Consider the following 23,679-nt stretch of genomic DNA (forward strand, 5'->3'; position numbering starts at 1 on the left):
TCTTACCTCCGAGCTATGTAAGGTGCAGGGCTGGCCCGTGGCATAAACGGCTCTTTAGGGACACCAATTCGAGGGGGTGGGGGCCACATGGTCATGGCCTGGCACTGGTAAACATATGAGGTGATAAAAGAAGGTAAACATGAGGTGATAAAAGAAGGTAAACATGAGGTGATACAAGAAGGTAAACATATGAGGTGATACAAGAAGGTAAACATATGAGGTGATACAAGAAGGTAATCATATGAGGTGATAAAAGAAGGTAAACATATGAGGTGATACAAGAAGGTAAACATATGAGGTGATAAAAGAAGGTAAACATATGAGGTGATACAAGAAGGTAAACATATGAGGTGATAAAAGAAGGTAAACATATGAGGTGATACAAGAAGGTAAACATGAGGTGATAAAAGAAGGTAAACATGAGGTGATACAAGAAGGTACCGTATTTTCCGCACCATAAGGCGCCCTGGGTTATAAGCCGCGCCTTCAATGAACGGCATATTTCAAAACTTTTTCCACCTATAAGCCGCCCCGTGTTATAAGCCGCATCTAACTGCGCTAAAGGAATGTCAAAAAAACAGTCAGATAGGTCAGTCAAACTTTAATAATATATTAAAAACCAGCGTGATGTGGGCGCGCATGGAGTCGTATATCAACATGGACGGAGCTGCGTGAAAAAAGCCACCCGGCCTCTTCGCGTAAACTTACCTTAACCACTCGCTCATCTTTTCTTCATCCATCCCTTCGAGTTAGCTTTTATGATGACGCCGGCTGGAAAGGTCTCTTTTGGCAAGGTCTTCCTTTTGAATATCACCATGGGTGGAAGTTTCTGGCCATTAGCATGGCAAGCTAGAACCACAGTGAAGGATGACTTCTCATTCCCTGTGGTGCGAATATTCACCGTACGTGCTCCCGTTGTATCCACAGTGCGGTTCACAGGAATATCAAAAGTCAGTGGAACCTCGTCCATGTTGATAATGTTCTCTGGCCGGATCTTTTTTTCAGCTATCTTGTTTTTACAATATGCACGGAAAGTAGCCAGCTTTTCTTGAAAGTCTTTAGGCAGTTGCTGTGAAATAGTAATCCGTGTGCGGATGGAGAGATTGCGTCTTTTCATGAACCGGATCCCTGTCGCTTAGTAGGAGCCATTTTGTGGTCTTTACAGATGTAAACACACAAAGGAAATGAAACGTACGTAATATCCGTGCGCTTTTTCTTCTTCTACGCGGGCGGGTGGTTGCTTACAGTAGAAGAAGAAGCGCTTCCTGTTCTATGGGGGCGGGTGCTTACCTTGGCGGTTGCTTGCGTAGAAGAAGAAGCGCTTCCTCTTCTACGGGGAAAAAAGATGGCGGCTGTTTACCGTAGTTGCGAGACCGAAACTTTATGAAAATGAATCTTAATAGTAATCCATATATAAAGCGCGTTGGGTTATAAGGCGCACTGTCAGCTTTTGAGTAAATTTGTGGTTTTTAGGTGTGCCTTATAGTGCGGAAAATACGGTAAACATATGAGGTGATACAAGAAGGTAAACATGAGGTGATACAAGAAAGTAAACATATGAGGTGATAAAAGAAGGTAAACATATGAGGTGATACAAGAATGTAAACGTATGAGGTGATACAAGAAGGTAAACATATGAGGTGATACAAGAAGGTAAACATATGAGGTGATACAAGAATGTAAACATATGAGGTAATAAAAGAAGGTAAACATATGAGGTGATAAAAGAAGGTAAACGTATGAGGTGATACAAGAAGGTAAACATATGAGGTAATAAAAGAAGGTAAACATATGAGGTGATAAAAGAAGGTAAACGTATGAGGTGATACAAGAAGGTAAACATATGAGGTGATAAAAGAAGGTAAACATGATGCATCTATTTGCAGCAGTTATGTTCAAGTTCAATACTACATCATTGTGGTGTGTTCAAGGAACCTCAATTAAAGAGGCGTCACTAGTTTTGAAAGACAGGTAGATGCTCTAATTATTATCCACTAATGATCATTTTTCTATTTACCTTCTTTTACCGTTAGTTATTTTACCATCTATTTACCTTTCACTTACTTCTTTTACCTTCTATATTCGTTCTTTTATCTACCTTCTGTTGACCTTTTAATTACCTTTAATACCTTTGACTTATTGTACCTTCAATATACCTTCTTTTACATTTTATTTTATTTGAATGTCCTTGTTTTACTCTTTTACCGTCTATATTCCTTCTTGTACCTTTTTATTTATCCTTTTTACCGTTTTTACTCATTTCATATTCAGTTGACCTTATTTTTCTTTTTATTTACCTTTTATCTTTTTCACCTTTTTCTTTTACCTTTTTATTTGCCCCATTTTACCTTTTATTTACCTATGTCACCTGTTATTAACTTAGTTTACCCTCAATTTACCTTCTTTTACATTTTATTCACCTTCTTTTACCAGTTATTTACCTTCTTTTGCATTTTTCTTATCTTCTTTTACCTATTGTATACCCTCTTTTCCTTTTCTTTACATTTCTTTACCTATTATTTACCTTATTTGACCTTTTTTTTTTAATCTTCTTTTGCTTGTTTAACCTTCTTTTGCCTTATTTTGTTGTCTAGTATTTGCCTTTTTTACATTCTAGTTAACTTCTTTTACTTTCAATTGACCTTTTAAAAAATATATTTTTTACATTTCATTTATCTTCTTTTGTGTTCTATATTGTTTTACCTTTTTTATTTAACTTATACTTACCTTTTACCTTTTATTAACTTTTTTTTTTTACCTTTTATTCACCTTCATTTACCTTTTTTTTTAACCTTCTACTTACCTTCTTTTATTTACTTAGTAAGGTTTTTACATGTGTTTTAAGAAGCTAGTTTCAAGTCAATAAGGAGGTATTTAGTGCATGTAATGATGTGGGCTCTTCAGGAGTCTAATAATGATAATAAAACATCATCTGATTTAGGGCCTGTGGAATGTGGCATGTCACTGAAGAAGAGGAACTATCACTCAATATTTGACGCACAATGATGAAAAACTCCTGTCTTCCGCAGGGGATCGAACAACCTTCACAACGCTGGTGGTCGTGTTTGTGGCTTTGGGAGTTCTTCTCGCCATCGGCGGCCTTTTATCTGTCACTCCTCATGGAATGTTTTCTTGCAAAAAGGGCAGCTATACTAGTGGACGACCGACGTCTGGTCCCGTATGATTTTGTCTCCCATAGCTTTATAATGAATGCTTTAGGGCGAAGGGGCGTGGCCTGTACAGCTTAGCTCATAAGTCCTACTCATGCACTTCTTTGTTTACATGACTGAGATTGTATTCTTCTACCTTACTGTGCCACAGTTAGCTGCATGCGTGTTTTGGGAACCCTCAAAATCCAACACCTTCATCAACACTAATGGAAATCATTTGTCAACTGTCACAGTCCTCAATCCCACCAACACGTCTTCCTATGAGGAAGCAGTGCCTGGGGAGTCTGTGGTGGGCTCTCCTATTTCTGGGGCTGAGGTAGTTAAAAAGCTCCTCGGTGGCAAGGCCCCGGGGGTAGATGAGATCCGCCCGGAGTTCCTTAAGGCTCTGGATGCTGTGGGGCTGTCTTGGTTTACAAGACTCTGCAGCATCGCGTGGACATCGGGGGCGGTACCTCTGGATTGGCAGACCGGGGTGGTGGTTCCTCTCTTTAAGAAGGGGAACCGGAGGGTGTGTTCTAACTATCGTGGGATCACACTCCTCAGCCTTCCCGGTAAGGTCTATTCAGGTGTACTGGAGAGGAGGCTACGCCGGATAGTCGAACCTCGGATTCAGGAGGAACAGTGTGGTTTTCGTCCTGGTCGTGGAACTGTGGACCAGCTCTATACTCTCGGCAGGGTCCTTGAGGGTGCATGGGAGTTTACCCAAGCAGTCTACATGTGCTTTGTGGACTTGGAGAAGGCATTCGACCGTGTCCCTCGGGAAGTCCTGTGGGGAGTGCTCAGAGAGTATGGGGTATCGGACTGTCTGATTGTGGCAGTCCGCTCCCTGTATGATCAGTGCCAGAGCTTGGTCCGCATTGCCGGTAGTAAGTCGGACACGTTTCCAGTGAGGGTTGGACTCCGCCAAGGCTGCCCTTTGTCACCAATTCTGTTCATAACTTTTATGGACAGAATTTCTAGGCGCAGTCAAGGCGTTGAGGGGATCTGGTTTGGTGGCTGCAGGATTAGGTCTCTGCTTTTTGCAGATGATGTGGTCCTGATGGCTTCATGTGGCCAGGATCTTCAGCTCTCACTGGATCGGTTCGCAGCCCAGTGTGAAGCGACTGGGATGAGAATCAGCACCTCCAAGTCCGAGTCCATGGTTCTCGCCCGGAAAAGGGTGGAGTGCCATCTCCGGGTTGGGGAGGGAATCTTGCCCCAAATGGAGGAGTTCAAGTACCTCAGAGTCTTGTTCACGAGTGAGGGAAGAGTGGATCGTGAGATCGACAGGCGGATCGGTGCGGCGTCTTCAGTAATGCGGACGCTGTATCGATCCGTTGTGGTGAAGAAGGAGCTGAGCCGGAAGGCAAAGCTCTCAATTTACCGGTCGATCTACGTTCCCATCCTCACCTATGGTCATGAGCTTTGGGTTATGACCGAAAGGACAAGATCATCAATTATATTGCATTGCAAGCAGCCCATATTATTATTGCTCATACTTCAACTTTTATTATTATAGTCCCGCACATTTCCTTTTACGATTAACACGAGACAAACCAGCCAACAAACCCCCACGTGTGTTACACCGGCGGAAAGGTCTCCTTCGCGCCGACAGCGGTACTTTAAGTTGGGAACATTTCGCGTTACCATGCCAACGCTACTCACAAATAAATCAATAAAATGGGCCAATTTAATGGGTACGTACTAGGGGTGTAACGGTACACAAAAATTTCAGTTCGGTACGTACCTCGGTTTAGGGGTCACGGTTCCGTTCATTTTCGGTACAGTAAGAAAACAACAAAATATACATTTTTGGGTTATTTATTTACCAAATTTGCAAAATCTTCCACCAAAAATATTTTTCTTCGTGTAATATTTGATGTGAAGTAATGGGAACCTTGTATAGGTCAATAATTCATAATAACATTGATTTTGATTCAATATTATGTTTTGAGCAATGACAGTTTGAAAGAAAAAAAAAACAGCTTTGTTTTATTAGTCAACATTGCAACTTTTTCTAAATTACATTTAACCTTTAAGCTTTTTTTATTTCACTTTTGTTATGTTTTTTTTATTTGAATAGTATTTTTAGAATGTGCCGTGGGCCTTTAAAACATTAGCTGTGGGCCGCAAATGGCCTCCTTTTGACACCCCTGCTATAGATAATAAAACATTAAATGTGATAAACCTATGGATAAAAAGCAGAGCCTGGCGACGCATGCGCGTTTATCATAACTCTCTCTCTCTCTCTCTCTGTCTCTGCCCCTCCCTCACCAATGCTGCTGTTTGTTTTGTTTTTAACCCCTTCTTAACCCTGAACGTACATTGAAAATACACGCAACCCTAACTCAAAATGCCGGACATTTGAGGCATTTAAGAAACTCCGCCCAAGAGGACATGTCCGGTGAAAAGAGGACGTATGGTCAGTCTATCCTAGCCCGTTAGCTGCTAGCATGCCGTGTGTTGTGCCTCGGTGTGCATTGTTTACACAACGTGCGTTACGCTACTTCATATGTCCGTGTGGAAACTCGTTCGGTACACCTTGTGGGGCGGTATAGCTCGGTTGGTAGAGTGGCCGTGCCAGCAACTTGAGGGTTGCAGGTTCGATCCCCGCTTCCGCCATCCTAGTCACTGCCGTTGTGTCCTTGGGCAAGACACTTTACCCACCTGCTCCCAGTGCCACCCACACTGCTTTAAATGGAACTTAGATATTGGCTTTCACCATGTAAAGCGCTTTGAGTCACTTGAGAAAAAGCGCTATATAAATGTAATTCACTTCACCTCCGAACCGAACCGGAACCCCCCACCGAAACGGTTCAATACAATTACACGTACCGTTACACCCCTATAAAACACAGTAATACAACACAATTTTGCAAACCACACACCCAAACTGCAAAATACCTCCTATAGCCTGCAAAATGCAACCAAAACTGCATGTAGCATTGTCAATATCAAACGTTCACACCAAGTGGCACACGTCATGCATATTAGCAGATTTTTGTCTAACCAACTAACACTGTTGGGCATAATGTCAAGCACTCTCATCTTTATGATGCTTGCAGTAACACTACAATTGTACAACTTGTAGAAAATTCTTCAGATTGTTCACATGCCCAGACATATTTACAGACACACATACAGTACAGGCCAAAGGTTTGGACACACCTTCTCATTCAATGCAACGTTTTCTTTATTTACATTGTAGATTGTCACATCAAAACCATGAATGAACACACGTGGAGTTATGTACTTAACAAAAAAATAACTGAAAACATGTTTTATATTCAAAATAGCCACCCTTTGCTCTGATGACTGCTTTGCACACTCTTGGCATTCTCTCTATGAGCTTCAAGAGGTAGTCACCTGAAATGGTTTTCACTTCAAAAGTGCTTGGAGCTCATGGGAGAGAATGCCAAGAGTGTGCAAAGCAGTAATCAGAGCAAAACAAGTTCAAGACCTCCAAATTTGGTCATCAAAAACAACAACTGAGATGCATGTTGCCATCAAACAGCCTTACAGTACTTACAGTACAAAGACCAGACTGGCACATTCAACTTAATGGCAAAGACTGCTTCCTGACTACAGCAACACATTTAGGACAAACTGAAATTAATGCATATGAGCAGGCCCGGCCCTAACCAATCTGGCGCCCTAGGCAAGATTTTAGGTGGCGCCCCCCAACATCAGCAGTGAAGTGTATATACTCACAAGAAACCGAATAGCTTTGTCTTTGACCTTTTTTTTACTTACAACTATACCTAATATATAAAGGGGTGGAAAAGTGACTATTACCTGCAGGGCAAACATTAGCTAACCAGAAGGCAATAACAATGTAAACAAAAAACACCTGCTTAAAAGATCTAATAGAAATGTCCCTGAGGAATGTAAGGTGGGAGTACTGTAATTACCTAACGTTACATTATTATTTTCCATAACAATTTAGCCCCCTCCACAATATTAACCCGACGTTAAAACAGAACTAGCTATTTATTGATTAGCAATTGCCGAATCATGTAACATTAGCTTAATGCTAAAAAGCCAGGTTACTATCACATTCTGTAACAGACAAATAATTTCATGTAGGCTAACGTTACCTACCTGCTAACTCTGTCTTTTCTCGTTTCTCCTCCTCTTCTTTTCTCTTTTTTCTTCCCTGGGCACCTGACAGTTTTGGCCGTTTTGACATCTTGTGTTGATTTTTTTGATTTGGTGACGTCCAAAAAGAGTCATGATACGGGAAGGGAGGGGGCGCACCGTGCGGGGGGAGGGGGGGGGGGGGGCGTAATGTTGTAACAAATAATATTTCTATTAAATAGGCTTTACTTTGCATTTTAATTAACGTGGGATTATTTTTTGTATCAAGAAATAATAGTACCAACTTTTTTTTTCTCCAACATTTGTGGCACTGGCGTGGCGCCCCCTGATGGACGGCGCCCTTAGCATTTGCCTATACGGCCTATGCCACGGGCCGGCCCTGCATATGAGACTCAGATGTGTAAAAAAATGTAAAAAAAAAACAAGACATAACTAGACAGCCCAGTTATTATAAGCGCAGTGTTGAATTATTTTTAAATTGAACATTTATTACCACATGAACACACACACAAAAAGGTACTGGAAATTGGTAGCATTGTATTGGTTCAAATGTGAAAGGTACCCGTCCCCAGCTGCCAACACCTTTCATTTGTTATCATCACACATTTCCGTCCTCTTCGGTACCGTGCTGTTTTGTACGACTTTTTAAAAATGTTCCCCCAGTTTTTCACTTTGAGTTTTAAGGTTCCCAAGTTTTTTTAATGCATGCTGCTGCATCTTCTTCTTCTTCTTCTTCTTCTGTGAAGGTGCTTGATGAAGCACAAGCAATGAATTGCACTGTGAGTCCTATTTTATATCAAAATGTTCAAACTTGCTAAATATGAGCTATTAAATGGACAAAATGACAAAACGTTGACTTTTTGAGTGAGGTAAATCACACGGATCTTTACATTCCGTTCCCGCTGTACGCTCAGCCTGCGTTGCCATGACAACCTGGCTCCGGGAGGCTTCCGCTCATTTTAATAGCGGACAAACGGCGCAGGAGTTGAAGTGCATAAAGTGCTTTCGCCGGGGCCAGGGTATGTACGGCGTGCAATTTGAGTTCTGCAGCTGCGCACGCTATAAATAACAGCAGAGAAGCATCCGATTACGCGTGCAGCTAATAGGCTGCGTGCAGCATTCTGCTCACGGTGTGAGTCCGCCAGACAACAGCGACTCATCTGGCCTGCTGACAACTCACAAAGCATCCGGGTCAAATGTCACGGGACGCAAGAATGCAGGCGGCAATGACAAATACAAAAGCAGTGAAGTTGTCAGGTTGTGTAAATGCTAAATAAAAAGGGAATACAACAAATCCTTTTCAACTTATATTCAATTGAATAGACTGCAAAGACAAGATATTTCATGTTCACACTGAGAAACTAAATAATCATCAACTTAGAATGGAATGGCAGCAACACATTGCAAAAAAGGCATTTTTACCAGTGTGTTACATGGCCTTTCCTTTTAACAACACTCAGTAAAGGTTTGGGAGCTGAGGAGACACATTTTTGAAGTGGAATTCTTTCCCATTCTTGCTTGATGTACAGCTTAAGTTGTTCAACAGTCTCCCTTCTCATATTTTAGCCTTCACACATTTTCAATGTCTGGACTACAGGCAGGCCAGTCTAGTACACACACTCTTTTACTACGCTGTTGTAACACGTGGCTTGGCATCGTCTTGCTGAAATAAGCAGGGGCGTCCATGATAATGTTGCTTGGATGGCAACATATGTTGCTCCAAAAGCTGTATGTACCTCTCAGCATTAATGGTGTCTTCACAGATGTGTAAGTTACCCATGCTTTGGCCACTAATACACCCCCATACCATCACACATGCTGCCTTTTACACTTTCACCCTAGAACAGTCCCCATGCTTCTTTTCCTCTTTGCTCCACAGTTTCCAAAAACAATTTGAAATGTGGTCTTGTCAGACCACAGAACACTTTTCCAGTCCATCTTAGATGAGCTCGGGCCCAGGGAAGCCAACGGCATTTCTGGGTGTTGTTGATAAATGGATTTGGCTTTGCCTAGTTTATAGAGTTTTAATTGCACTTACTTACTTAATTGCTGTGACTTGGACTTTTCTCTGATTAAAGAAATTGTTGATTTTATAGCTGTTCCCTTCACTTATATATGTAATATTTTTTTTATAAAAGGAGTTTTCCCAAAGAAAATGAAAACGGCAAAAGTTATTCCCATCTTCAAAAATGGAGATAAGCATCAGTTCACCAACTATAGGCCTATTTCTCTACTCTCACAATTTTCAAAAGTCCTTGAAAAATTATTTGTGTCAACATTAGACAGTTTTATTGATAAGCATCACTTGCTAAGTGAACACCAATACGGTTTTCGACCAAACAGGTCCACTTCCATGGCAGTGATGGAACTAGTTGAGGAGGTAACCACTGCTATTGATAAGAGGGAGTTTGTTGTTGGCCTTTTTATTGACCTGAGCAAGGCCTTTGACACCATCCATCACACATTACTTTTAAACAAAATGCAGAGGTATGGTTTTAGAGGTCTTGCTCATGATTGGTTGAAAAGTTATCTTGGTGGTAGAGAACAGTATGTGCATATGAACAATGTAGATTCAGATAAAAAGATTATAACACATGGAGTGCCCCAAGGTTCTGTACTGGGACCAAAATTGTTTTTATTGTATATTAATGATATCTGCAAAATCTTTAAAAAACTCAATTGTATTCTCTTTGCTGACGATACAAGTCTGTACTGTTCTGGGCAAGACCTTGGCCAACTCTTAGAGACTGTAGAGAGTGAACTCCACATACTAAAGCAATGGTTTGATGCCAATAAACTATCAATCAACCTAAATAAAACAAAATATATAATTTTTGGAAATAGGAAAAATAACATACAGTGTCATATAAGAATTGATGATATGGAGATAGAAAGGGTGTATTCAACAAAATTTTGGGGAATCTATATAGATGATAAATTAAATTGGAAACTGTACATAAATATACTTAAGACAAAGATGGCAAAAAATATTGCTATGTTACATAAAATCAAAAACTCCGTAAATCAAAAGGCTCTTAATATGTTATATAATTCTTTCGTACTCCCTTATCTTAATTATTGTGTTGAAATCTGGGGTAACAATTACAAAACAAACATCAACTCTATATTCTTACTTCAAAAGAAAGCCATTAGAATTGTAAATTATGCAGATTATCATGACCATACCAATGCTCTGTTTATTCAATTAAAAACATTAAAACTGCATGATCTTGTTGACCTCAACACTGCTATTGTGACGTACAAAGCTCATAACCACATGCTGCCTGGGTGTCTACAGGAGAGGTTCATACCCAGAGAGAGTCCCTATGACCTCAGAGGTTCAGATGTCTTCCAGAAAGCAAAGATAAGAAGGATCTTAAAAAGTAGATGTGTTTGTGTCAGGGGGGTTCAACTGTGGAACAGCTTGGATGATTCCTTCAAATGTTCCAGGTCCATTCACACATTTAAAAAACACTTTAAGACCAAAGTCTTGGAAAAATATATCACTCTTGAATCAACACAGTAGTTAATACTATGATCAATGTTAATTAAAATACTAAATGTGGGATATAAATAATAATGGAAGTATAATTGTTTGTATATAGTATATAAATTGGTACAAAGGTTTAACACGCGTACAAGGATATTTCACATGCCTTTACTGTGTATATAATTGAACAGTGTTCATATTGTGTATAATGTGTATTTATAATATGTTGTACAAAAGACATTTCATAATTTTCGGAAGTTCATCTTGTACTTGACATTGTTTATAGGGTTAGGCGCTATAAGTGTTCAACTTCAGCCTAAACCCTTTCGGTCTGCAACATTTTCATTTTCAATCTATGAATGTACAACTGTTTGTTTATTTTGTTGACCATTGACCGAAGAATAAACTTTACTTACTTACTAGATGTAGCAACCAACTGTAGTTACTGACAGTGGTTTTTATGAAGTGTTCCTGAGCCCATGTGGTGATATCCTTTACACACTGATGTGGCTTTTTGATGCAGTACCGCCTGAGGGATCCAAGGTGCGTAATATCATGGCTTACATGCCGTGATTTCTCCAGATTCTCTGAACCTTTTGATGATATTACGGAGCGTAGATGGTGAAATCTCGAAATTCCTTGCAATAGCTGCTTGAGAAATGTTGTTCTTAAACAATTTGCTCAGGCATTTGTTGACAAAGTGGTGACCCTCGCCCCATCCTTGTTTGTGAATGAGTGAAGAATGGAAGCTGCTTTTATACCCAATCATGGCACCCACCTGTTCCCAATTAGCCTGTTCACCTGTGGGATGTTCCAAATAAGTCTTTGACGAGCATTCCTCAACTTTATCACTCTTTTTTGCCACTTTTTTGAAACATGTTGCAGGCATCAAATTCCCAATGAGCTAATATTTGCAAAAAATTACCAACGGTTCTCAGTGTGAACATGAAATATCTTGTCTTTGCAGTCTATTCAATTGAATATAAGTTGAAAAGGATTTGTTGTTTTCTCTTTTTATTGACCATTTACACAACGTGACAACTTCACTGCTTTTGGGGTTTCTAATACATGGCGATAATGAGTGTGAATCGAGAATCGAATGATCTCCCCTAGAATAGGGATAGGATGGAATGGTGGGGAGCCCAAATATTCCCACCTCTGCTAAACACCCAGCAATCATGTCTTCAAGGTGAGGAGTTTAACTTTATTTATGATTTTTTTAATTACAAAATGTTAAAACCTCTGTTTTTTTACATTCCCAATATCTCCCCTTGAGTACCCCAACCCCGCCACCACCCCCCCACTCCCAAGTCAGCTGGGATGAAGGGGGCCCTTGTGTTCCACTAGCATTGTTCCCTGCAGAGTTTGCCAAGCTTGTGCAACTTGGGCTTTTCCTTTCGCCCGGATCCTTCCTTGACGTTCCGCCGCAGCAATGGAGTTTGTGCAAGTGATGGTGTGGACTCTGTGCTTGGTTTCCTCAGGTGAGATGTTGTCTTATCCACTTCTCTTGTCTCAACGCCAGCTTTTCTTTTCGCTGGAATGTTACTAATGAGCGGCAGTTACGGGAAAGCTCAGTGTGCGTGGATGGCATCTGGTGTAGTAGTCAAATAACATACTTTTTCATGAGCTTTGCTCCCCTAACACATTTTAAACAGCAGCAGGTGTCAACACAACAACAGGAATGATCTCCATGCTTCATCAAGGGTCCAAAATGATGCCAACTTTTTACTTTGGCACATTTTAGTTGCAACTCGTGACCTTTTCAAATGGCTCAACTTGGAAACAGCGCCCTCGAGTGGTGTGTTGGATTGATTGATTGAGACTTTTATTAGTACCGTATTTTCCGCACCATAAGGCGCCCTGGGTTAAAAGCCGCGCCTTCAATGAACGGCATATTTCAAAACTTTGTCCACCTATAAGCCGCCCCGTGTTGTAAGCCGCATCTAACTGCGCTAAAGGAATGTCAAAAAAACAGTCAGATAGGTCAGTCAAACTTTAATAATATATTAAAAACCAGCGTTCTAACAACTCTGTTCACTCCCAAAATGTACGCAAATGTGCAATCACAAACATACGTATATCAACATGGACAGAGCTGCGTGAAAAAAGCCACCCGGCCTCTTCGCGTAAACTTAAACTTACCTTAACCACTCGCTCATCTTTTCTTCATCCATCCCTTCGAGTTAGCTTTTATGATGACGCCGGCTGGAAAGGTCTCTTTTGGCAAGGTCTTCCTTTTGAATATCACCATGGGTGGAAGTTTCTGGCCATTAGCATGGCAAGCTAGAACCACAGTGAAGGATGACTTCTCATTCCCTGTGGTGCGAATATTCACCGTACGTGCTCCCGTTATATCCACAGTGCGGTTCACAGGAATATCAGTTGCTGTGAAATAGTAATCCGTGTGCGGATGGAGAGATTGCGTCTTTTCATGAACCGGATCCCGGTCGCTTAGTAGGAGCCATTTTGTGGTCTTTACAGATGTAAACACACAAAGGAAATGAAACGTACAGTGATATCCGCGCGCTTTTTCTTCTTCTACGCGGGCAGGTGGTTGCTTACAGTAGAAGAAGAAGCGCTTCCTGTTCTATGGGTGCGGGTGCTTACCTTGGCGGTTGCTTGCGTAGAAGAAGAAGCGCTTCCTGTTCTACCGGGAAAAAAGATGGCGGCTGTTTACCGAAGTTGCGAGATCGAAACTTTATGAAAATGAATCTTAATATTTATCCATATATAAAGCGCACCGGGTTAAAAGGCGCACTGTCAGCTTTTGAGAAAATTTGTGGTTTTTAGGTGCGGCTAATAGTGCGGAAAATACGGTAGGTTGCACAGTGAAGTACATATTCCGTACAATTGACCACTAAATGGTAACACCCCAATAAGTTTTCCAACTTGTTTAATTCGGGGTCCACTTAAATTGATTCATGATACAGATATATACTATCATCATAATACAGTCATCACACAAGTTTTGAAGGAGGATAGAGATGCCCTTTCTTTTACACCTGTTGGGAGTGCATTCCACATTGATGTGGCATAGAAAGAGAATGAGTTAAGACCTTTGTTAGATGGGAATGTGGGTTTAACGTGGTTAGTGGAGCTCCCCCTGGTGTTGTGGTTATGGCGGTCATTAGTAGTTTGACATGTACTTCGGTATCAGGGAGGTGTAGCGGATTTTATAGACTAGGCACACCCAGATACACCCAGCACTAATGAAATAACAAAGATGTCATTGTGTCATGACTTGGTCCTGGGTGTTTGCTTTTCCGGAATGCAACGGAAAGTTGGCTCGGGCGAGACAGGAATGTGAGTACATGATTTATTTAATATATCAAAAAAAAAAGTACAAACGAAAAGCGCGCACAGTGGCGGAGAACAAACTGAAACCAAAAGACTATACCAAAAAAAAGTACAAACGAAAGGTGCGCACGTACAGTGGCGGAGAACAAACTATGAAACCAAAAGACTATACCAAAAAAAAGTACAAACGAAAGGCGCGCACGTACAGTGGCGGAGAACAAACTATGAAACCAAAAGACTATAGCATTAATAAACAAAAACTTACTTGGCTTGGACAAAAATAGTAGCATGAAGGATGGACATGAAAACAAGTGTCAGGAATGGACAGAGCATAAATGTGAGATGTCACCAGAAAGACAAACTGAAAACAATGAACTTAAATACTACAGACATGATTAACGAAAACAGGTGCGTGACTCAACACGTGAAACAGGTGCGTGACGTGACAAGTGAAAACTAATGGGTTGCTATGGTGACAAACAAGAGTGCACAATGAGTCCAAACGTGGAACAGGTGAAACTAATGGGTAATCATGGAAACAAGACAAGGGAGTGAAAAGCCAGAAACTAAAGAGTCCAATAACTAAACAAAACATGACTAAAACAAAACATGATTACACAGACATGACACATTTAAGCTGTGCATTTCTCACCTAGGCCTTCAGTCATGTCCTACTTAGTCCCACTTCACCTCTCCAAATAGCATGATTGATGTCACCGCATGGATACTACTGGAGATACTGTACAGAAACACACTTGCACACTACTGGTCATTGAATCCCCTCAACAGTGTACAAAACCCTCTATATTTCTGCAAATTTAACCAACTCTCGGGATAAGTAAAATGTGTTGATGTTGGAATGATTTCACAAGGTTGAAAAATGTGGGAGTTGTGCAACTTGGAAAAACGGCCTATTCATTTCAATGGGAACTTCCTGGAATTTTGGGAAAAGTGAGATTTTTTTAGAAAATGATTAGGAGTATGAATAAGATTAATTGGTTGGCGTTGGATTTGTTTAAATTGGTCAAGAAATGTTGAACTAGTGACAGTTTTTAATTAAGAAATTCCTGGAATTTCGAGAAAACCGGGAATTTTTCTATAGTTCCTAAACCAACTTGGTTTTTGTCCTGAATATGAGGAGTGTTTTGGCGGTGGAACGGTTGAAATGGGTTGAAAAATGTGAAAGGAGTATTGGAACTTAAGAAGGGTGGAAAAAGGTTACCAAAAAACGGGAATTCCTGGAAATTTGTTGAATGTGGAAAAATGCATTTTGAAATGGGGGAAAATGCAAAAAAATAAATAAATAAAGGAATTATTGGGAAATCCAGGAATTTGTTTTTAGAATTGTTGAAGTAGATCACACAATTCCTGAACAGGCTTAATATTTTGGAGTTGGAACCGTTTGAAAAATGTGGAAGTTGTGGAACTTTGAAGAGTGTCCCATTCATTTCAATGGGAATTTCAGAAAAATTGGGAATATTGGGAAAAGCGGGAATTGTTTAAAAATGGTAAAATTGAATGGTCTGAATGAGATGAAATGGTTGGTGTTTAAATGTTTCAAATCGGTGGACAAATGTTGAAGTAGTAACATGTTGAATTAGGAAATGGACTTAGACTTAGACTTAGACTTAGACTTCCTTTTGATTGTCATTCAAATGTGAACTTTACAGCACAGATAAGAACGACATTTCGTTACATAAGCTCATGGTAGTGCAGGATAAAAAAGTAATAAGGTGCATATATAAATAAATAAATAATATATAAATATATATATAAAATAAATATATATTTATATATATAAATAAATAAATAGATTACTGTACAGATAAATATATTGCACTTTTTCACATGCGTCCACGTTTATGGATGTATGTTATATTATCTTTTTTACAGTTTTACAGTTCAAAAAACAACTTCATTTTTTTGTCCTGATTAAGAGGAATGTTAGGACGGTGGAACGGTTGAAGTGGGTTGAGAAATGTGGAAGGAGTAGTCGCCAGAAAAAAAAAGTGGAAATAGGGCTTTGGAAAAGCAGGAATTATGGAAAATCCTGGAATTTCTTTGAACTTGGAAAATTTGAATGTCCAGAATGGTGGAATGTGTTGAAGGGGGAATGCTTTGAATAGGTTGAAAAATGTGGAAGTTTGAAAAATGGCCAATTCATTTTGAATGGGAAAAATGTCCCGCAAATCTGGGAATTTTTGGAATTTGTCAAGGGAAATCCAATCAATAAACCTGCTTCAGCAATTAAAACATGTCTAACGTGGTACTGTCAAATTTAAAATAATTGTGTAAAACAAATGTAACATGAAAAAATTCAGAAATGAAATATTTGAACTCACAATTTGTAGAACCCATTCGACGCCGTATAAGCCAGTGGTAGCACTCCTAGTCGCTCCTAGTCACTCCTAGTCACTCCTAGTCGCTCCTAGTCACTCCTAGTCGCTCCTAGTCACTCCTAGTCGCTCCTAGTCGCTTGATTCCTGTGAAAGTTGCGGGCAAAACTGACCTCGTCTCACAAGATGTAGTTTCTCTTAAGTATCCTTCTTGCAAATATATATCTGCCACCTAATCCACATTTTATTCTCCTTCTTTGTGAGTACCGGCAAGTTTTCTTGGCTTCGGTGCCACTTCCTGTTTCTGCAACTTGTGATTGGATACTCACTTGGGACTCCCAAGTGAGTATCCAATCACAGCGTGAGGCCAGCTGGAAGGCCTTACTGACAACAACTGGTGATCTGATTGGCTATGGCAACTGTCTATCAACTGTATGTCCCCGTTCACTTACAGTGCACACACATTGTTGATTCTGAAGGCAGATTTCATACAGCATGGCAACATAAGCTAGCTGAATTCACAAACGCCTGGATAAGGGACTTCCTAACGGACCGACCCCAGAATGTGAGACTTGGCCCGCACCTCTCATCCTCCCGCACGCTGAGCATCGGCTCCCCACAGGGCTGTGTGCTGAGCCCCCTCCTCTACTGCCTTTACACCCATGACTGCAGTCCGGCCCACAGTGACAACCTTACCGTCAAGTTCGCCGACGATACCACAGTGGTCGGCCTCATCTCCAGGGGTGACGAGGCTGCCTACAGAGAGGAGGTCCTGAAGCTGACGGCCTGGTCTTCGGAGAACAACCTCGCTCTCAACACCAGCAAGACCAGAGAGATCATCGTCGACTTCAGGAGGAGCAGCACCGACCCTGCCCCCCTCTACATCAACGGCGAGCGTGTAGAGAGGGTCCACACCTTCAGGTACCTTGGAGTCCACATCTCTAATGACTTCTCCTGGACAGTCAACACCACATCAATCATCAAGAAGGCTCAGCAGCGGCTACACTTCCTTAGAGTCCTCGGGAAGTACAACCTGAAGCCTGACCTGCTGCTGACCTTCTACCGCTCGTCCATCGAGAGCCTGCTGACCTACTGTATTACGGTATGGTACGGCAGCTGCACTGCAGCAGACAGGGAGAGGCTGCAAAGAGTGGTCAAGACGGCTCAGAAGATCATCGGCCGCCCTCTCCCCTCTCTGACGGACATCTACACCTCCCGCTGCCTCAACAGAGCCAGTGCCATCATCAAGGACAGCACCCACCCTGGCTCTGACCTGTTCCACCTGCTGCCCTCTGGGAAGCGCTACAGGTGCATTAAAACCAAAACAAACAGGCTAAAGAACAGCTTCTTCCCCAGGGCCATAACCATCCTGAACGGACTGCCCCATTGTCCCTCATAACTGCCTTCTCTTCGGTGCAATAACCCATTCCACCAACGACCCTGTTTTTGTTTTGTTTTTTCATGTATATATTCATTCACATTCACTTCTACATTTTTTATATTTCTATATATTTGCACATTGTTTTTCTTTTTCTAGCATGCACACATCGCACTGTATGGAATGGCCTCAATCTCGTTACCTTGCGTAATGACAATAAAGCTGATTCTGATTCTGATAAAAACTCTGTAACCTAAAAACAACACTGGAAGGAGCATAATATGACATGAAGAGAATGTGAATACTTTTGTTTAAGGAAAGTAAATAAAAATAATTGTATCTTTAATCATGATGATGATTTGTGGTTATGTTAGGCCAGCAGAGAAGGTCTTGCTGGCCCTGACGCCACACCACTGGATTGAATTAATGGTAGCGTTCATTATTTTGTGCCACTTCTTCTACCTTAATAACTACTCTTTGTCCCAGCAGCATCAGGTGACGGTTGCTCCTTGATCCTCAAGCCCCCCAGAGTGGTGGTGGGCTTCGGCCAGCCCGTGTCGGTCAGTTGCGAGGCCGCCCGGCCCGTGCGGGTGCTGGGCTGGGAGTCGGCCGTCAGCGCGGCGCACACTCAGCAGGGCCCGAGCGTGCAGTGGAAGGTGGACAGCCTCATCGACTGGATCGACGAGCCCATCTGTTACGGCGTCTTCTTCACCACGCCACGCCAGTGCGAGGAGAAGCTCAACCTCGTCCTCTACAGTGAGACATCTCCTCTGCTTGTTTCTCTTCTTCTTACCACACCTTATTGTCTTGTCCTCGTAGAGACAGTGTCACCATCAGGACGGTGAACCTTCTCTTCTTCTTACCACACCTTATTGTCTTGTCCTCGCAGATTCTTCTTACCACACCTTATTGTCTTGTCCTCGCAGATTCTTCTTACCACACCTTATTGTCTTGTCCCCGCAGATTCTTCTTACCACACCTTATTGTCTTGTCCCCGCAGATTCTTCTTACCACACCTTATTGTCTTGTCCCCGCAGATTCTTCTTACCACACCTTATTGTCTTGTCCTCGCAGATTCTTCTTACCACACCTTATTGTCTTGTCCCCACAGATTCTTCTTACCACACCTTATTGTCTTGTCCCCGCAAATTCTTCTTACCACACCTTATTGTCTTGTCCTCGTAGAGACAGTGTCACCATCAGGACGGTGAACCACACTTGTTTCTCTTCTTCTTACCACACCTTATTGTCTTGTCCTCGCAGATTCTTTTTACCACACCTTATTGTCTTGTCCCCGCAGATTCTTCTTACCACACCTTATTGTCTTGTCCTCACAGATTCTTCTTACCAAACCTTATTGTCTTGTCCTCGCAGATTCTTCTTACCAAACCTTATTGTCTTGTCCCCGCAGATTCTTCTTACCACACCTTGTTGTCTTGTCCCCGCAGAGAGCCCAGACAGTGTCACCATCAGGACGGTGAACCGTCTCTTCTTCTTACCACACCTTATTGTCTTATCCTCGCAGAGAGCCCAGACAGTGTCACCATCAGGACGGTGAACCACACTTGTTTCTCTTCTTCTTACCACACCTTATTGTCTTGTCCCCGCAGATTCTTCTTACCACACCTTATTGTCTTATCCTCGCAGAGAGCCCAGACAGTGTCACCATCAGGACGGTGAACAACACTTGTTTCTCTTCTTCTTACCACACCTTATTGTCTTGGGGCCGCAGAGAGCCCAGACAGTGTCACCATCAGGACGGTGAACCTTCTCTTCTTCTTACCACACCTTATTGTCTTATCCTCGCAGAGAGCCCAGACAGTGTCACCATCAGGACAGTGAACCACACTTGTTTCTCTTCTTCTCACCACACCTTATTGTCTTATCCTCGCAGAGAGCCCAGACAGTGTCACCATCAGGACAGTGAACCACACTTGTTTCTCTTCTTCTTACCACACCTTATTGTCTTGGGGCCGCAGAGAGCCCGGACAGTGTCACCATCAGGACGGTGAACCTTCTCTTCTTCTTACCACACCTTATTGTCTTGTCCTCACAGAGAGCCCAGGCAGTGTCACCATCTGGACGGTGAACCACACTTGTTTCTCTTTTTCTTACCACATCTTATTGTCTTGTGGCCGCAGAGAGCCCAGACAGTGTCACCATCAGGACGGTGAACCACACTTGTTTCTCTTCTTCTTACCACACCTTATTGTCTTGTCCCCGCAGATTCTTCTTACCACACCTTATTGTCTTGGGGCCGCAGAGAGCCCAGACAGTGTCACCATCAGGACGGTGAACCTTATGTTCTTCTTACCACACCTTATTGTCTTGTCCTCGCAGAGAGCCCAGACAGTGTCACCATCTGGACGGTGAACCACACTTGTTTCTCTTTTTCTTACCACACCTTATTGTCTTGTGGCCGCAGAGAGCCCAGACAGTGTCACCATCAGGACGGTGAACCTTCTCTTCTTCTTACCACACCTTATTGTCTTGTCCTCGTAGAGAGCCCAGACAGTGTCACCATCAGGACGGTGAACAACACTTGTTTCTCTTCTTCTTACCACACCTTATTGTCTTGGGGCCGCAGAGAGCCCAGACAGTGTCACCATCAGGACGGTGAACCTTATCTTCTTCTTACCACACCTTATTGTCTTGTCCTCGCAGAGAGCCCAGACAGTGTCACCATCTGGACGGTGAACCACACTTGTTTCTCTTTTTCTTACCACATCTTATTGTCTTGTGGCCACAGAGAGCCCAGACAGTGTCACCATCAGGACGGTGAACCTTCTCTTCTTCTTACCACACCTTATTGTCTTGTCCTCGTAGAGAGCCCAGACAGTGTCACCATCAGGACGGTGAACCACACTTGTTTCTCTTCTTCTTACCACTCCATATTGTCTTGTCCTCGCAGAGAGCCCAGACAGTGTCACCATCAGGACGGTGAACCACACTTGTTTCTCTTCTTCTTACCACACCTTATTGTCTTGTCCTCGCAGAGAGCCCAGACAGTGTCACCATCAGGACGGTGAACCACACTTGTTTCTCTTCTTCTTACCACACCTTATTGTCTTGTCCTCGTAGAGAGCCCAGACAGTGTCACCATCAGGACGGTGAACCACACTTGTTTCTCTTCTTCTTACCACTCCATATTGTCTTGTCCTCGCAGAGAGCCCAGACAGTGTCACCATCAGGACGGTGAACCTTCTCTTCTTCTTACCACACCTTATTGTCTTGTCCTCGCAGAGAGCCCAGACAGTGTCACCATCAGGACGGTGAACCACACTTGTTTCTCTTCTTCTTACCACACCTTATTGTCTTGTCCTCGCAGAGAGCCCAGACAGTGTCACCATCAGGACGGTGAACCACAGCGGTCCCATGCAGGAGGGCAAGGAATACCAGCTGCTCTGCGAGGTGCAGAACATCGCTCCCGTCCAGTACCTCAACTTGAGGTGGTACAGAGGCCCCACCCAGGTGTACAACCGCTCCTTTTCTGACCTCACGTCCGCCTCGCCGGTGCAAGTGTCCTCCGTCCTGGTCATCACGCCCACCAAAGCCGACAACGGTGCATGCTACAGCTGCGTAGCAGAGCTGGAACTGGGACCGGAGGGACCGCAACCACCTCTGGCTGTCACCTCGCAGACCCTGAGAGCCTCTGTGCACTGTGAGTCTGACATGCTCTCACTCCAAACCATATCAAGAGGTATATTTGGCCCCGAGCTTATTCAACTAATTATTAGTATTAAGGATGTGCCGATCGATCAACCACCACTCACTATCAGACAAATACATGATGGTTGCCATTATTACCTTTTATTGTTGATCACAAACACTGACCCCTTTCCACAGAGTGTGAAATGTGGGTGTCAGGGACAGACGTGGAAGGAGATTTTTACAACAAAGTTGTAAAGCTTAGTGATATATCACAAATCCAGGAATTTGTTTTTAGAATTGTTGAAGTAGATCACACAATTCCTGAACAGGCTTAATATTTTGGAGTTGGAACCGTTTGAAAAATGTGGAAGTTGTGGAACTTTGAAGAGTGTCCCATTCATTTCAATGGGAATTTCAGAAAAATTGGGAATATTGGGAAAAATGTCCCAGAAAACCTTACATTTTGGGAAATCTGCGATTACCGAAAAGGCTGAACAGTTTGAAGTTGGAACGCTTTGAATCGGGTGAAAAATGTGGAAGGTGGAGAGAGACAAAATCTGGAGAAGAAGAATAAGTAGTTGAATAAATAGATGAATTGTGGTGTATAAAACCACATGTGTGAATGTTTTGGAGCATTCACACAATAATAATAAGAAGAATAAATAGATGAATTGTGGTGTATAAAACCACATGTGTGAATGTTTTGGAGTATTCCCACAATAATAATAAGAAGAAGAATAAATAGATGAATTGTGGTGTATAAAACCACATGTGTGAATATAATAATAATAAGAATAAATAGATGAATTGTGGTGTATAAAACCACATGTGTGAATGTTTTGGAGCATTCACACAATAATAATAAGAAGAATAAATAGATGAATTGTGGTGTATAAAACCACATGTGTGAATGTTTTGGAGCATTCCCACAATAATAATAATAAGAATAAATAGATGAATTGTGGTGTATAAAACCACATGTGTGAATGTTTTGGAGCATTCACACAATAATAATAAGAAGAAGAATAAATAGATGAATTGTGGTGTATAAAACCACATGTGTGAATGTTTTGGAGCATTCCCACAATAATAATAATAAGAATAAATAGATGAATTGTGGTGTATAAAACCACATGTGTGAATGTTTTGGAGCATTCACACAATAATGAGTTCTGGTGTAGAGAAGTATCAGCATGGACAATATAATGATGTGTTTCTTCCCCCCCCCCACCACAGTCCCCCCAGTGTTCCAAAGTCCTGGAGCAGAAAGTGTGGACTTGACAGACGGTGGTGAAGTGACACTAAACTGCAGCGCTGCAGGAAACCCAGAACCCGCCTACAGCTGGTGGGCCCCCCAGGCCCTGCAGGAGCTGAGAGAGGAGGGCCACGCTGTGCTGGCCTCCTCCTCCTTGCTGCCAGGAACCTACACCTGCACCGCCTCCAACACCCTGGGCAAGAAGAGCAAGCATTTCACCGTCAGAGCCAAGGAGGTGTGAAGGTGCGCTCTTTAAAGACTTTCTAACATTATTAGCATTTCCCCTCAAACAGTGACAATTGACTCCAATAAAAGCATCACCTCCCTCATTGTGTCCCCTTCAGGCTGGAATACCGTATTTTCCGCACCATAAGGCGCCCTGGGTTATAAGCCGCGCCTTCAATGAACGGCATATTTCAAAACTTTGTCCACCTATAAGCCGCCCCGTGTTGTAAGCCGCATCTAACTGCGCTAAAGGAATGTCAAAAAAACAGTCAGATAGGTCAGTCAAACTTTAATAATATATTAAAAACCAGCGTTCTAACAACTCTGTTCACTCCCAAAATGTACGCAAATGTGCAATCACAAACATACGTATATCAACATGGACAGAGCTGCGTGAAAAAAGCCACCCGGCCTCTTCGCGTAAACTTAAACTTACCTTAACCACTCGCTCATCTTTTCTTCATCCATCCCTTCGAGTTAGCTTTTATGATGACGCCGGCTGGAAAGGTCTCTTTTGGCAAGGTCTTCCTTTTGAATATCACCATGGGTGGAAGTTTCTGGCCATTAGCATGGCAAGCTAGAACCACAGTGAAGGATGACTTCTCATTCCCTGTGGTGCGAATATTCACCGTACGTGCTCCCGTTGTATCCACAGTGCGGTTCACAGGAATATCAGTTGCTGTGAAATAGTAATCCGTGTGTGGATGGAGAGATTGCGTCTTTTCATGAACCGGATCCCTGTCGTTTAGTAGGAGCCATTTTGTGGTCTTTACAGATGTAAACACACAAAGGAAATGAAA

General features: G+C 42.3%; 1 protein-coding gene across 1 annotated transcript in view; it reads left to right on the forward strand.

Moving 5' to 3' along the window:
* LOC133620555 (hemicentin-2-like) overlaps positions 1–23,166 on the forward strand; it is a 103,899-nt gene extending 80,733 nt beyond the window's left edge. Inside the window, exons 17-19 of the mRNA XM_061982140.2 lie at positions 18,238–18,504; positions 21,077–21,409; positions 22,636–23,166. Coding sequence (XP_061838124.1) covers positions 18,238–18,504; positions 21,077–21,409; positions 22,636–22,895 — 860 coding nt within the window. The 3' untranslated portion in view covers positions 22,896–23,166. The remainder of the gene's footprint in view (positions 1–18,237; positions 18,505–21,076; positions 21,410–22,635) is intronic.
* The last annotated feature ends 513 nt before the right edge of the window (positions 23,167–23,679 follow it).

This window comes from Nerophis lumbriciformis, linkage group LG24 (assembly GCF_033978685.3).
Source record: "Nerophis lumbriciformis linkage group LG24, RoL_Nlum_v2.1, whole genome shotgun sequence".
NCBI classification, from domain to species: domain Eukaryota; kingdom Metazoa; phylum Chordata; class Actinopteri; order Syngnathiformes; family Syngnathidae; genus Nerophis; species Nerophis lumbriciformis.